This window comes from Oryx dammah, unplaced genomic scaffold (assembly GCF_014754425.2).
Source record: "Oryx dammah isolate SB20612 unplaced genomic scaffold, SCBI_Odam_1.1 HiC_scaffold_18, whole genome shotgun sequence".
Lineage (NCBI taxonomy): Eukaryota > Metazoa > Chordata > Mammalia > Artiodactyla > Bovidae > Oryx > Oryx dammah.
Window position 1 is genome coordinate 30,823,860 of NW_024070202.1, and position 16,487 is coordinate 30,840,346.

At 36.5% G+C, this 16,487-nt stretch overlaps 1 protein-coding gene across 1 annotated transcript in view; it reads left to right on the forward strand.

Moving 5' to 3' along the window:
* The window catches only part of SP4 (Sp4 transcription factor), a 77,864-nt gene extending 74,333 nt beyond the window's left edge, over window positions 1–3,531 (forward strand). The window contains exon 6 of the mRNA XM_040260636.1: window positions 99–3,531. Within this exon, the coding sequence (XP_040116570.1) occupies window positions 99–346 (248 nt within the window). The 3' untranslated portion in view covers window positions 347–3,531. The remainder of the gene's footprint in view (window positions 1–98) is intronic.
* The last annotated feature ends 12,956 nt before the right edge of the window (window positions 3,532–16,487 follow it).

A 16,487-nucleotide genomic window follows, 5' to 3' on the forward strand; every position in this document is an offset into this window, starting at 1 on the left:
AGTATTTTGCAGCTGTTGAAAAAGAAGAGAAATTATTTTAAATGATAATTTCATTTAGATAAAGTGAATTGCTGTTTATTTACTATTTTTCTGTTTAGGTGAAAAGAGATTTGAATGTCCAGAATGTTCTAAAAGATTTATGCGGAGTGATCATCTCTCCAAACATGTCAAAACGCACCAGAATAAAAAAGGTGGTGGGACAGCTCTTGCCATTGTTACCTCCGGAGAACTGGACTCATCTGTTACAGAGGTGCTTGGCTCCCCAAGAATTGTCACAGTTGCAGCCATTTCTCAAGATTCAAACCCAGCAACTCCCAATGTTTCAACCAACATGGAAGAATTCTGAAGTTATTTATAATAGAGACCTCTAGTGCTGCACTTAAGTTTACACACCTTTGAAAATCTGGAAATGGGCTGGTCAAGTGGATTACAGAGTAGGAAATCATGTTTTCATTCTTGGCTTCTTTAAGTATTCCAAGATTTTGGGTCAGCACATGAAGTGTTGAATTTTTAAAAATACAAAAGCAAACTGATATACTGGAAACAGATAGAAAAGTATTTCCTCCATATTATGTACGTTGTAGTTATTTGGAGATATATCACATAATCTTTAAACTGAATCTTCCCCTCTCTTAACATCATGTGTTAACATGTTTAAAAAGACAGACCTCAGTAGTTTGCAGACTGGACCTTAATTGGACTTGTTTTCTTTGAAAGTACTTTGTTATAAATTCAGTCAATAATATTTATGTGGATTTTTTTCCCCAAAAATCACAGAAAACAGTTAACTGATGATAGAGATAATGCTTTATTTCCTTAGCTTGATTTTTGGAAAATCAATTGAAAATAGGTTTGGCCGTCTTTTCTAAATATTAGAAATTCTTCAACAGTTAAATTAGGTAAGTTCCAAAAACATAATCTGAGAGGCATCTCAGATCTTTATTACCACTACATTGTAGTAGTGCGTATGCAGACAATCAGTGAAATCCAATTACTTTCTCCATTTGGAGACACAAGAGGAACTTAGAGCTAAACCTTAGGTTAAATTTTAGATTGAAACTGTAGGAAAATACTGGGGGGAAAATGGTTAAAACAAAACTCATAATAGCTTCAGAAAAATAAAATGAGGCAACTTAACAGGTATGGTTTTGAAGTTAGGATTGATTATATTCCTAACATTAGGTTGAACCACAAAGTTCATTTTAAATGTTTATATTGGAAATATTTGCATAGAGTTTAAATCATCCTGTAGTTTCATAGTCTGTAAATATGAGTTACATTGACAATGTGCAAAATTCTTTATGCTTTGACATGGTAGCCAAAGAAAGAATTATCACACTTTTTTTAAGGCCAGCAGAAAATTATCTTTTAACTACATTATAATTTCTGTTTTCCTCTTTGCTGAAAATTAGCCAATCCCATTTTATTTCTAGCACTGTTTTAGAGGCTGATTAAGGATTTACAACACAGTAATGACTTTATGTTATACCAGTAACTGAATATTCCTTAAGAAGACATCCTAACAAATGTATAACAGATGTGATGGTATGAAACAAAAAGTATTTTTTAAAAATATCAGTCAGTTATAAGTGATTAAAGAAATAAATGTATTTCATTGTTTGTACAAGGATCTTAATAGGAAAGATGGCCAAAAGTTTCCTATAAAAAAATTTGGACTATGCCAGTAGCTTAAATATTAGTAAGATATTTCATATTTAAAAATATATTTACAGTGAATTATAATGCAGTTGGAATTCACCATTTGAAAACTGAAGTTTTTAACTACTTGGTTAATTAACACCATTAGTTTGGGGACTGTTTGAGTATAGGTGTATGTTATTTTCTTGTACATTGTCTATTATTTCAGAAAAAGTACTACTCATGAGAATTCTCTTCTGAAATTGTGATGTTTCTTGTATTTTTGATGAAGGAGAAATACTGTAATGATCACTGTTTACACTATGTACACTTTAGGCCAGCCCTTTGTAGCGTTATATAAAACTGAAGGTCTTTTGTGCTTTCAGTTTGTATAAAAAAGCTTTGAGATTAAAGGAAAAAAAATTTTTACACTGTGGTTATAAATTTCAAGTTTCTTAAAGCTTTTGTAGACTTGTAACAAAGTCTTTAAATTTTAGTTGGATTTTGTAAATTGTTTTGTATATTTTATTTAATGTACTCTTAACAACTGATGTATCTGGCTTTAAAACATCAGAATCAGTTTGTTGTTTTGTTTGGTACAGAGGAGCATTTGGTAGTGTTAATTTTAATTTTATTATATAGGAGCTGAAACATCAAATATATATTTTATCTATCATTATGCTACACAATCAGTGCTATAAATTTTTTTATGCAAAGAAACTTTCCTAATGTTTGAATCATGTTTCCTCAGAGTGACACTTTTTGTTGTTGTTAATACTGAGTGTGAGCTCTCTGCACCATTATTCTACGAACCATTTTTAATGCATACCTATGTATGCGCCTCAGAAATGGAAGTTATTTTTTAATCAACAATGAGGCCTATTATAAATTTAACAAACTGAATCTGGATAGCTTTATAGCATATAAAGTATATTAATTTGTGTTAGCAGGTGCACATTTCACCACTGAAATTAGAAATATTTTGACAGTCTGTTCTGCAAACCATTCTGAATCCACTCTTCTGTCTTATAAGAATCGTAAATTTCAATGTCCTTTATTTGACTCAGTGGGATATAGCTGTTATAAGTAATAGGGCACAGATGTGCAGTAGAGTCTTGTTTAATGACATTTCACTGTTCATTCCCTTTGCCACTGTTATGAAACTTTTCTTTATTGTAATTATCAGTGCAAAGCTATGTATTTATCATGGTAGAACTCCAGTGTTAGAATAGTTTTTTCTTACAGTATACTTTCTTTGGTTAGGTTTGTGTATGTGTTGCTGATTACATTAGAACTTGATGTTAAGTCATTATTTATCACACTCTCATGAGAGCAGTAATAAAAGTGTGTAATCTAGGAGAAAAAGTTAATTTGTCAAACTTAGATAAGCATGATGTTTAGATCCTATTTTTCAATTTTATAACTGTTTTATTGCAACAATATTTGTATTTAAGTCTTCATTTTAATGCCTTGTGGTGTTTTTTTATGCATGTCACTAAGTTGTCATCCCACATAAATTGATGTGCAGCATAGAGTATTAAATCTACATAATGATTTTAAAACAGAAATAGTTGATGGTAAAATGTAAATGTTTTGCAAAAATTCCTTATAAAAAGTTTTGTAGTAACATTTCACTTGTAAATTTTTTTTTTTTGTAAAAAAAAAAAAAAAAAAAAGAAAGAAAAAAGATGAATCCAGAAAGGAACTTGTTTCCCATATCCTAGAATTTAGACAATTATTCTGCCAGCAAAGCCTCTGGGGCTGTAATTGACATTTTTACAGTGCTGATTTGTATAAAATTTGTTTTTTGTGGATTTGGAAATAAAATCATGTACAAGTTGTTGCCTGCAATAACAATTGCAAGTAACCTATTAAAAATTCTCTTGAGTTTAACATGTTTCTTCATTTAATTATGTATACTATAAAGCAGCAATAAATTGTTTGAACTATCAACCTTCTTATAACGATGAACACTGTAAAGTAATGTTCTCACTAGAAAATGTATTGGCAACTCTTCATAATTCCTAGTATTAAGATATGGTCACCATTTCTCTGAACATATCACCAAAGAACACCAATTCAAATTTCATGTTAATTTGTAGCCATTGCTCTAGACATTTGTGGAAATTAAAATTTGATTTAGGTACATTTTTTACTTAGATATTTTTAAGCAGTAAATGTTAGGAAATTGTAGGAAGAGCTGCAAATGAAAACATAATTAAAATATTATTTAAGCTTACAGAAGCAGTAAGAAGCAATGCATGCCATGTAGATGACACAGTCTAAAAGCAAGAGCTATTTGCTTTTCCTCTTGGGAGACCTCTGCAAATCTCATACAGAATCTTAACTAACATAATAAATGTACTGCTTTAACAACTTTAGTTACCAGATTTCCAAACCCAGGCTATATTACATATCATCATGTGAGGAGCAGAGAATTTTAGGCAGCAGGTAAGTATTAATACTTTGGTCCACAGGATGCCAGAAATTCTTTTTACATCTGTATTACAGGGCCTACATTGTGTTTGGGTAGATGCCTTCTATAGTAAAACTGTAAGGTAAAGTCATGGCTAGTGTAATAATATATGTTCATTAACAGCTCCTGAATCAAAAAACAGGTAAATTTTACTCTGCCAAATGACCAGTAAAGAGGTCTTACTAAATTTTTCAAAATATTTGTATCAAACTAGAAATGTATTTCAATTATTTGAAAAATTCACATTTGGAAGCATCAGGATGATACTGTACTAAAGGGGTAATGCAAGTGGTAAACTTCTTATGTGGTAGTACCAGTTTGATTCTTGGACAGAACTAGGAGCTTCAGTCTCAACCAGGAACCAAGAACCTAGACTGAATCAGAACCCAAAAAAAGTAATGCTTTTTATCTTATCCTACATAAAACTGTTGATATAATAAGTTAGGAAAGTTGAAGCCGTTCTAAGTATAACACTGTATAATATGGTATAGTTTATAATGCTATTCATGATAACTTCAAAATATAAAGAAAGGATTGTATAGCTTGCTTTTTTTAATTTAAAACTTAAGATGGTTAAAAGGGTGCAGAGACTTCAGATATGTGCAAAACATATGAAATACTTTATTCTTCAGTACATCTGACTTTCATTACTGTATTTATTGCCCAAATGCTAATGTCCAGTTCACACACAACCAACTTGTAATTATGTAGCAGGGTTTTTTAGACAGGGTATTCGATGCTTCTAAAAGTTGCTAATTAGTGTATGTCTTAGGCTATATTCTTCTTCCTTGAAGGTCACAATGAATTTATTTTTGGATGCCTGAAGCTGATCTCAAGTGCAAATAGTAAGAAAGGAAGAAAGATCATACAAATCTTTGTTTTTGTCTAAAGTAACAGTTTGGCAAATGCTAGGATAATTTCTCCTGGAGGAAAATGTTCCAATTAATAGAGTTTCTGGATTTCAGAATTTTAGTAACCAAGTTTTCCTGTATAAAAAGAAAGGAATCAATATGCTATTTATAGTACTTTAGCCCAGAAAAGCAGTTTATGTGTATACATATATATAACAGCTTTTACAATAAGCATTTGATTTAGCAAATGAGTTAGCAAATTACATATATTGGATTGGATTGTACTGACATAAAATCTATTTTTTTTAACTAGGAAAGGTATTTTCATGATAAATCATGCATCACTATGCTGCCCACAGCTAGGTACAAATGCTCAAGCCTTAAGTACATTGTACATTCTTTTGTGAATTCAACCAGGAAAATTTGGTGACAGTTAAGCAAAATTTTCACATGAGCTTGCAGTGTTTGAAACATTTCATTAAAAGATATTGTATCACAATGAAACAGGAGATGCATTTCCAATTAACAATAATCCCTTTGCATAATTATGGCATTGTTTAAAATTTTTGTTCAGTGAAAACATAATCCATGGGATTTTTGTTTCCTGTATGCATTTTAATAAAATTAGGAGCACATATAGAGAAAATACAATTTTAGATATATACTAATATATAACATTTGGGTTCGGTTAGGAAGTTCAAACTTCCACATAAAACTATTTTGTCTTTAAAGTTGCTGAAAGACTGCAAGAAATACAGATAGGCATAAATATACACACATTTCCTAAAATTCTGTATAAAAGATTTGTACCAACAGACTGGTTCCAAATTGGGGAAAGATTACATCAAAGCTGTATATTGTCACCCTGCTTATTTAACTTACATGCAGAAATGCCAGGTTGGATGAAGCACAAGCTGGAAGTAAGGTTGACGGGAGAAATAATAGCCTCAGATATGCAGATGACACCATTACGGCAGAAAGTGAAGAAGAACTGAAGAGCCTCTTGATAAAAGTGAAAGAGGAGAGTGAAAAAAGTTGGCTTAAAACTCAACATTAAAAAAACTAAGATCATGGCATCTGGTCCCATCACTTCATGGCAGATAGATGGAGAAACAGTGGCAACAGTGAGAGACCTTATTTTGGGGGGCTCCCAAGTCTCTGCAGATGGTGACTGCAGCCATGAAATTAAAAGACGCTTGCTCCTTGGAAGAAAAGCTATGACCAACCTAGACAGCATATTAAAAAGCAGAGACGTTACTTTGCCGACAAAGGTCCGTCTAGTCAAAGCTATGATTTTTCCAGTAGTTGTGTATGGATGTGAGAGTTGGACTATGAAGAAAGCTGAGCACCAAAGAATTGATGCTTTTGGACTGTGGTGTTTTAGAAGACTCTTGAGAGTCCCTTGGACTGCAAGGAGATCCAACCAGTCCAAACTAAAGGAAATCAGTCCTGAATATTTATCGGAAGGACTGATGCTGAAACTGAAGCTCCACTACTTTGGCCACCTAATGGGAAAAACTGACACTGGGAAAGACCCTGATGCTGGGAAAGATTAAAGGCAGGAGGAGAACAGGACAACAGGATAAGATGGTTAGATGGCATCACCGACTCAATGGTCATGAGTTTGAGCACACTCCGGGAGTTGGTGATGGACAGGGAAACTTGGCATGCTGCAGTCCATGGGGTCGCAAAGAATTGGACATGACCGAGCAACTGAACTGAACTGAACCAATAGTTTCCATAAAACTACATGTTTATCTAGCCCTCCTACTTCTGGATGTTAATTTGCTTCAGGACTTAATGATAGCCATGAATGATAGGCTTGTATTTTGAGTCTCCACTCATTGGGTGAGTACTGAGGTTCTATTTTGTACCAGGTGCTAATCCAAGTGTCAGACCAAGAATAAGACAAAGAGCCCTATCCCCTGCCTTCACAGAGTTCATGCACATTTGAAAGTGCTAAGGGCAAGGGGGACAAGTAAGCTAAAGGTGAGGCATGCTGGGGCTGTGATTATAATTAGGGGGTTCAGGAAGCCTCCTGAAGGGATGTCTGAGCAAAACGAAGTGAAGAAGCAAGCTGTGCCAGTCAGTATCAGGAGAAACAGGGAAGAGGAATCAGCGAAACGGATGAACCCTAAAGCCTGACTGGACCAGGGCTGAAGCACACTAGCCTGGAGGGACCAAAAATGAGGACTGCAGCAGAGAGGTAAGAGTTGGTGGTGCATCCTTGCCATGGAGATAAAGGCTTGCTTGCAATGCAGAGGGTCAAGCATCCTGGTGAAAGTAAAGCCTGTAACACAGAGATCATCCACTGGGAGGCTGAGAAGTGTGAGCTTGATTCCTGGTTCTGCCACTTAATACACACCCCTGGGCAAATTATCTACCATTTCTGCATCCTCTTTTCCTCTTGTGCAATAAGGAAATAGTATCTCACAGGTCTGTTAAGAGGATTAACTAAGGTAACTCTCAAGCCCCTGACACAATAGTGTTCAATAGATAGAAGTTACTATTAATTTTAGGTTAACCTGAAAGGGGGCAGGGAGGATGGAGAAGTTCCCAGTTGAGGGACCAATAGGTTGAAAATGCTCAATATCCCATTAAGAAATTTCAGTGAGAATTTAAGTGTACATTTTTTTTCCCAGACTACCTATGAAGCTAGTTTCTGTCTGAGTATTTTATGATGGTCATCTTTTCCAAATGCTAAGCAAAGGTAAAGTTTCAAATCTTAGTTATTTTCTAATTTTAAATTTTAATTTTGACTACTTACATAGCTGACAGCAGACAACCAAACAAGAAGGAAATCGACTACTAAGAACAGAAATGGCTTCTCATACGTTGTTCAGTATTTTGGGGGGGATGTGTGTGGATAATTTTCTATATCTGAAATCATCTCCCGTGTTTAGAGATACACTTGGTAAGAGGGAGGGGTCATTTGTTTACCTATGGCCGATGCATGTTGATATACAGCAGAAACCAACACGATATTAAAAAGCAATTATCCTCCAATTAAAAATTTAACAAAAAAGAGATACACTAAAATAAAATGAACCTGAACTTACAGGGCAAACAGTACTGTTTTCAGCTCCCTATTAAGTTGGGGCCATGAACAGAAAATAGCGTATTTAGTGTCCAAAACTTTTCTTATCCTAGACAACTTCCTGTCAGAAGGTTCAGAAAAGAATCAGGTGCTCTACATTAATGAGCTCTAAGCTACTCTCACTTAACTCTTCAGATTCTTTGTAGAATAAGACATAAATAAATTGTCCAAACTGACATCATTCCTTTCAAGGCTTGGAGGCCCCACCACTAGCTTCTGCCCTCCACTTCCAGCACCTCATGCATTTTTTTACTACCTTAACTGGGCTACAGATCCTGTTCTTAACTCTGACTTGCCCCTTTCATTCCCAAGCTAATCTATAGAGCAACTTTTTCCAATCGATTAGTACATTTACCACTCACTGTGTTAACCAGGTTCAGGCACAAGGGTGCTGTTCCTCTTTTCTGTAGTAACCCTGCCTCCCTGAGTCTCTTCCTTGGCTGGATTTCTTGAGCACCTCAAAATCCCCTTCCCCTGCTCCTAAGATGGGCTGGCCAGCACTTGCAGAGATGGGAGTGCAGTAAACCCACATGTATGGGAAAGAGCCAACTCAGATCATGTTGGGCCAGGTTAAGATAAACAACTCTCGAGTTGGAGTCAGAGAGCCAAGAAGTCAGACCCTGGGAGCTAAGATCAGACAAAAGCAAATTACAGGTTAAGAGGAGGAAGTTAAGCTTGAGCAGTTGTCTCATATACTCATTCGTCTTTGAATCATGTCTTTCTAGATGGTGAGCTTGGCTCAAATTGTGTTATTTATTATCTTGCTATGAAATGTGGTTTAATAAATATTTTATTGATGGTAGTATTATTTTTGAGATGTGGAAGCCATAATAAAGTTATATTTTCTGCTGGCAAAATCATTGCTAGCTTGTATAATTTTATGTTGGAATTAAACACATCAGTGATTCATGGTGCAGTGTAAAGGGCAACATGGCTTTGAAGTGTCTGGGTACCATAGCAAGTCTGGAAAACCAGTGTTGAAGAGAACAGTATAAAGGCAAAGAGGAAGCTAACTGAATAACGATTCCAGTGCAATTCAACAATATTGTAAATAGTTACAATTTTAACTTTTTTATGTCTTTAAAGCTTTTATGTTAGCTTATTCTTTATCAGATTTTTATAGGTATATGTGGTGAGTATGTGTGTGCAAGTTTGGTGAAGCATCATATTAATATATAATATTTCTAATTACAGTTTATAAGTCAGAATCAAGTTTATAAGTTACTGTGGTTTTGTATTAGAGTTGCTTCCTCTCACTTTCTATAATTATATAGAAAGATAGTATTGTTAGAAAATTAAGCCCTATTCTGATGATATATAACCTTTAATTCTCATCTTTATGGAGTAAATCATGATTAGTACAGGGTTGTGTGTCCTATGGAAAGAGCTTCAGGTTTTCATTTATTTTCCTGTTTTGTTTTTCAAAATACCAATTTGTATTGGTATTGGTAATACCAATGTTGGTACTAATCATAATTACCAATTACAGTTGCTAATACCAATTGTACTGGGGACATCAGTTTGCATTAAAAATCTTTGTAAGCACTGATCGTTTTTTACATATAGAAATATCAAATCAGTGTGTTGTGCACACAGAACTTACATAGTGTTGTAGGTCATGTATGCTTAAAAAAATCTATCAGACAAGCTAATAAAACAAAAGAGGGGCTTCTGGTTCAAGACGGCAGAGCAGAAGGACGTGCACTCATCTCTTCCAGTGAGAGCGTCAAAATTGCCACTAGCTGTTGAACAATGATTGACAAGAGGACGATGAAACTCACACACACACAAAAGGGTACCCCACATCCAAAGACAAAGAAGAAGCCCCAGTGAGATGGTAGGAGGGGGTGCCATCATGATGAATCAAATCCCATACCTGCCAGGTGGGTGGCCTACAGACTGGAGAACAATAATACCAAAGAAGTTCTCATACTCTTGTGAAGGTTCTGAACCCCACATCAGGCTTCCCAGTCTGGGGATCCAACAAAAGGACTGGAAATTCCCAAGGAATCTGGCTTTGAGGGCCAGAGGGATTTGATTATAGGCTTTCCAGAGGACTGAAGGAAACTGAGACTCCAGTCTTAGAGGGCACATACAAAATTTTGCACACACCAAGACCCAGAGGAGAGGAGCAGTGACCCCAGAGACTGAACCAGAACTACCTGCTAGTGTTGGAGAGCCTCCTGTGGAGGTGTGGGTTGGTGGGGGGCAGGGAGCACTGGAAGGTTCCCCTTGGTGTAAACCCTCTTGGAATTCACCATTAATCCTACCCTAAAACTTGTAGACCCCAGGGCTGGGTCACCTCAGGCCAAACAACTACCAGGCAGGGAGTACAACCTCACCCATCAGCAGATAATTGGATTAAAGCTTTACTGAGCAAGACTGCCCACTAGAGCAAGACCTAGTTTTTCCCATCACCAGTCCCTCCCATTAAGAAACTTATTCAAGCCTCTTAGACTCATCCATCAGGGGACAGACAAAAGAAGCAAGAAGCACAGTCTCACAGTGGTTAAAACAAAAACCATATTACAGAAAGTTAATTAGGATGTAAAAGCAGAAAGTTATGTCCCAGATGATGGGACAAGATAAAATCCAAGAAAAACAACAAAATGAAGTGGAGACAGGCAACCTTCCAGAAAAAGAACTCAGAATAATGATAGTGAAGATGTCCCAGAATCATGGGAAAAGAATGGAGGCAAAGAAAGAGAAGATGCAAGAAATGTTTACTGAAGACCTAGAAGAACTAAAGAACAAACAGAGATGAATAATACACTAGAAGGAATCCATAGCAGAATAACTGCGGCAGAAGAACAGATAAATGACCTGGAGGACAGAATGGTGGAAATAACTGCCACAGAACAGAATATAGAAAAAAAAATGAAATGAAGACAGCCTAAGAGACCTCTGGAACAACATTAAGCACACCAACACTTGCATTATAGGAGCCCCAGAAGGAGAAGAGAGAAAGGACCTGAGAAAATATATGAAGAGATAATACCTGAAAACTTCTCAAACATGGGAAAGGAAATATTCAACCAAGTCCAGGAAGCACAGAGAGTCCCAGGCAGGATAAACCCAAGGAGGAGCACAACAAGACACACAGTAATCAAACTGACAAAAATTAAAGAAAGATAAAATATTAAAAGCAACAAGAGAAAAGTGACAAATAACATACAAGGAAACTCCCATCAGGCTATCAGCTGATTTCTCAACAGAAACTCTACAAACCAGAGGGGAATGGCATAATATATTTAAATTGATGAAAGGGAAGAACCTACAACCAAGAATACTCTACCCAGCAAGACTCTCCTTCAGATTTGATGGGGAAATCAAAAGCTTTCCAGCCAAGCAAAAGTTAAGAGAATTCAGCATACCAAACCAGCTTTACAACAAATGCTAAAGGAACTTCTTTAGGCAGGGAACACAAGAAAAGGAAAAGACCTACAGAAAATAAACAGAATAATTAAAAAAACGGTAGTAGGATCATATGTATCCATAGTTACCTTAAATGTAAATGGATTAAATGTACCAACCAAAAGACATAGAATGACTGGGTGGATGGAAACGTGCGTGTATGCACTTCCTCTTGTTATATCATTCTGCTTGATCCCCCCCCCCAAATTGTATGTAATTATTTTATATTGTTAATCATGTTCCCATTGTAACTTGCAGTTGTGATTATCTTTTGTTTTTTGTCTGGCTATTGATTGTGAAAACTGATAAACATCTTTTACTGTTGTTATTAGGTAACTATTACTTAATACCATTGTCTCAGGACTGGTCAACAGAAAAATAATAGAACCTCTATACTACCGAAAGTGTTAGTCACTCAGGTGTGTCTGACTCTCTGTGACCCTATGGGCTATCGTAGTCCACCAGACTCCTCTGTCCATGGAATTCATCCAGGCAAGGATGGAGTGGGTTGCCATTCGCTTCTCCAGGGGATCTTCCCAACCCAGGAATCAAACTTGGGTTTCCTGAATTTCAGGTGATTTCTTTACCAACTGAAGCACTACAGACTATCAAAATATCACCAAATATCAAACTATCACCCAAACCAGGATCTAATAGAAAAACCTGTAATCACTTTTTAAAATCCAGATGAATGTCAGAAGTATCTTGAAATGTTTTGAAAACTACAAATGCTCAGATACTGCTTTTTGCCTCCAGACCTCCAGATATGTTTCTAATGAGTAGTCATGTTTAAAAACAACTGGACTATATGGTAGTCTTTTATCTAGTTTGTTTCACTTTTTCTATTTTATATTCAGGGCTCCCATTCCATTTAGTTTATGTTGTCCAATTTCTCTGTCTCTGCTTTTTTAAAATATTATTTCTCAAGCCTTTAGCAAGTGTAGTAGAAAAGCTTTTGTATACATATATATGTATAATATATAAATATTTTAGAAAACATGAATTTTTGCTTAACTAAAAAAATTATGATATTTTGATCCCACTAGTTTGACTTAGTAGGAATAGAACCCTAGATTTCTAATTAAAAAATAGATATGCAAGAAGCACCAAAGGTTTACTGTATGGCACAGGGAACTAGAGTCAATATCTTGTGATAACCTATGATGGATAATGTTTTCAAAAATGATATATGTGTATCTGTATAGCTGAATCACTTTGCTGTACACCTGAAGCATTGTAAGTCAACTATATTTCAAATATATATATATATATTTAATAATATAGAGAGAAAAAAGTCTCTGTAAATGTGTTCACCAATTAGATAAGTAATTGGGAATATTTTTATTCTTGGGTCCAATTGTAATGTAGACTTTGACATAAAATAGGAAAAGAGAAAGGGTGAACCTGCCTAGAGAATTTTACTAAATTGATAATTTTGCAGATCTAAGATATACTGTTCTATATTATTAGGAAAAATATACCTTGTTTGCAAAATGTTTTTAAAATATTTTCTTTAAGTGTTATTCTTATTAAAATCCACGATCTTAACAAATTCTCTGAAGAATTGATGCAGTGAGAAAAGATGTGGTAATCACTAGTGAATACATTTAAATAAAATATCTGCCTTCCGTTTATACATTTTGTTCTAATAGAAATACTGATTAGATTTGTGATTTGAATATTTATGCTTCTTACTAAAAATAAAATGTCTTTAACTCTGGCATTGTTCAGAATACCCTCAAAGTAATTATGGTCTCTCTAAAAATATCAAATAACTCTGTTTGTTTTTTTTTTCTTTTTGTTTTGTACACGAGCTGTCAGTTCAGTCGCTCAATCATGTCTGACTCTTTGTGACACCATGGACTGTAGCACCAGGCTTCCCTGTCCATCTCCAACTCCCAGAGCTTGCTCAAACTCACGTCCATCAAGTTGGTGATGCCATGCAACCATCTCATCCTCTGCCATCCCCTTCTTCTCCCACCTTCAATCTTTCCCAGCATTAGGGTCTTTTCAAATGGGTCAGTTCTTCACATCAGGTGACCAAAGTATTGGAGTTTCAGCTTCAGCATCAGTCCTTCCAGTGAATATTCAGGATTGATCTCCTTGAGGATGGACTGGTTGGATCTCCTTGCAATCCAAGGGACTCTCAAAAGACTTCTCCAACACCACCAGTTCTTTGGTGCTCAGCTTTCTCTATAGTCCAACTCTCACATACATACATGACTACTTGAAAAACCATAGCTTTGATTAGTTGGACCTTTGTTGGCAAAGTAATGTCTCTGCTTTTTAAGATGCTGTCTAGGTTGGTCATAGCTTTTCTTCCAACGAGCAAGCATCTTTTAATTTCATGGCTGCAGTCACCATCTGCAGTGATTTTGGAGTCCAAAAAAATAAAGTCTCTCACTGTTTCCATTGTTTCCCCATCTATTCACCATGAATAGATATCTGCTATGTCTGATGCCCACTGTAGGTTTTTCTAGTTGTATCATCAGAATCTTGAATGCCCACAGGCTCCTGGAAAGTCTTTATAATGACTTCAAACTGCAAGGCTGCTTTGTACTGGCCAGGGCAATCCTTAGGGTACGCAGGAGCTCCTAAGAAAGCCTAGAAATCACTGAAAATACTGTGTGATGCTTTCTTAGTCTTTCCTCTCATCCCTGTGTTCTACCTTTGCATCCTCTACCACAGGGAAACAGGAATTCTGTAAATAAAAGAGTTGAATTAAATTCAAGTGGAAAACTACCCAAAAAAGATGTCCTTTTCATTAGAGGGGACTGGAATGCAAAAGTAGGAAGTCAAGAAACACCTGGGGTAACAGGCAAATTTGGCCTTGGAATACAGAGTGAAGCAGGGCAAAGACTAATAGACTTTTGCCAAGAAAATGCACTGGTCATAGCAAACACCCTCTTCCAACAACACAAGAGAAGACTCTACACATGGGCATCAGCAGATGGCCAATGCTGAAATCAGATTGATTATACTCTTTGCAGCCAAAGATGGAGAAGCCCTATACAGTCAACAAAAACAAGACCAGGAGCTGACTGTGGCTCAGATCATGAACTCCTTATTGCTAAATGCAGACTTAAATTGAAGAAAGTAGGGAAAACCACTAGACCATTCAGGTATGACCTAAATCAAATCCCTTATGATTATATAGTGGAAGTGAGAAATAGATTTATTTGAGGGACTAGATCTTATAGATAGAGTGCCTGATGAACTATGGAATGAGGTTCGTGACATTGTACAGGAGACAGGGATCAAGATGATCCCCATGGAAAAGCAATGCAAAAAAGCAAAATGGCTGTCTGGGAAGGCCTTACAAATAGCTGTGAAAAGAAAGCAAAGGAGAAAAGGAAAGATATAAACATCTGAATGCAGAGTTCCAAAGACTAGCAAGAAGAGATAAGAAAGCCGTCCTCAGTGATCAATGAAAAGAAATAGAGGAAAACAACAGAATGGGAAAGACTAGAGATCTCTTAAAGAAAATTAGAGATACCAAGCGAACACTTCATGCAAAGATGGGCTTGATAAAGGACAGAAATGGTATGGACCTAACAGAAGCAGAAGATATTAAGAAGAGAAGGCAAAAATACACGGAAGAACTGTACAAAAAAGATCTTCACGACCAAGATAATCATGATGGTGTGATCACTCACCTAGAGCCAGACATCCTGGAATGTGAAGTCAAGTGGGCCTTAGAAAGCATCACTCCAAACAAAGCTAGTGGAGGTGATGGAATTCCAGTTGAGCTGTTTCAAATCCTGAAAGATGATGCTATGAAAGCTGCACTCAATCTGCCAGCAAATTTGGAAAACTCAGCAGTGGCCACAGGACTGGAAAAGGTCAGTTTTCATTCCAATCCCAAAGAAAGGCAATGTAAAAGAATGCTCAAACTACTGCACGACTGCACTCATCTCACACGCTAGTAAAGTAATGCTCAAAATTCTCCAAGCCAGGCTTCAGCAGTACATGAACTGTGAACTTCCAGATGTTCAAGCTGGTTTTAGAAAAGGCAGAGGAACCAGAGATCAAATTGCCAACATCTGCTGGATCATGGAAAAAGCAAGAGAGTTCCAGAAAAACATCTATTTCTGCTTTATTGACTATGCCAAAGCCTTTGACTGTGTGGATCACAATAAACTGTGTAAAATTCTGAAAGAGATGGGAATACCAGACCACCTGACCTGCCTCTTGATAAACCTATATGCAGGTCAGGAAGCAACAGTTAGAACTGGACAAGGAACAACAGACTGGTTCCAAATAGGAAAAGGAGTACATCAAGGCTGCATATTGTCACTCTGCTTATTTAACTTATATGCAGAGTACATCATGAGAAACGCTGGGCTGGAAGAAACACAAGCTGGAATCAAGATTGCCAGGAGAAATATCAATAACCTCAGATATGCAGATGACACCACCCTTATGGCAGAAAGTGAATAACTAAAAAGCCTCTTGATGAAAGTGAAAGAGGAGAGCGAAAAAGTTGGCTTAAAGCTCAACATTCAGAAAATGAAGATCATGGCATCCGGTCCCATCACTTCATGGGAAATAGATGGGGAAACAGCATCAGACTTTATTTTCTTGGGCTCCAAAATCACTGCAAATGGTGACTGCAGCCATGAAATTAAAAGACGCTTACTCCTCGGAAGGAAAGTTATGACCAACCTAGATAGCATATTCAAAAGCAGAGACGTTACTTTGCCAACAAAGGTCTGTCTAGTCAAGGCTATGGTTTTTCCTGTGGTCATGTATGGATGTGAGAGTTGGACTGTGAAGAAAGCTGAGTGCCAAAGAATTGATGCTTTTGAACTGTGGTGTTGGAGAAGACTCTTGAGAGTCCCTTGGACTGCAAGGAGATCCAACCAGTCCATTCTGAAGGATACCAGCCCTGGGATTTCTTTGGAAGGAATGATGCTAAAGCTGAAACTCCAGTACTTTGGCCACCTCATGCAATGAAAAGACTCTGATGCTGGGAGGGATTGGGGGCAGGAGGAGAAGGGGACGACAGAGG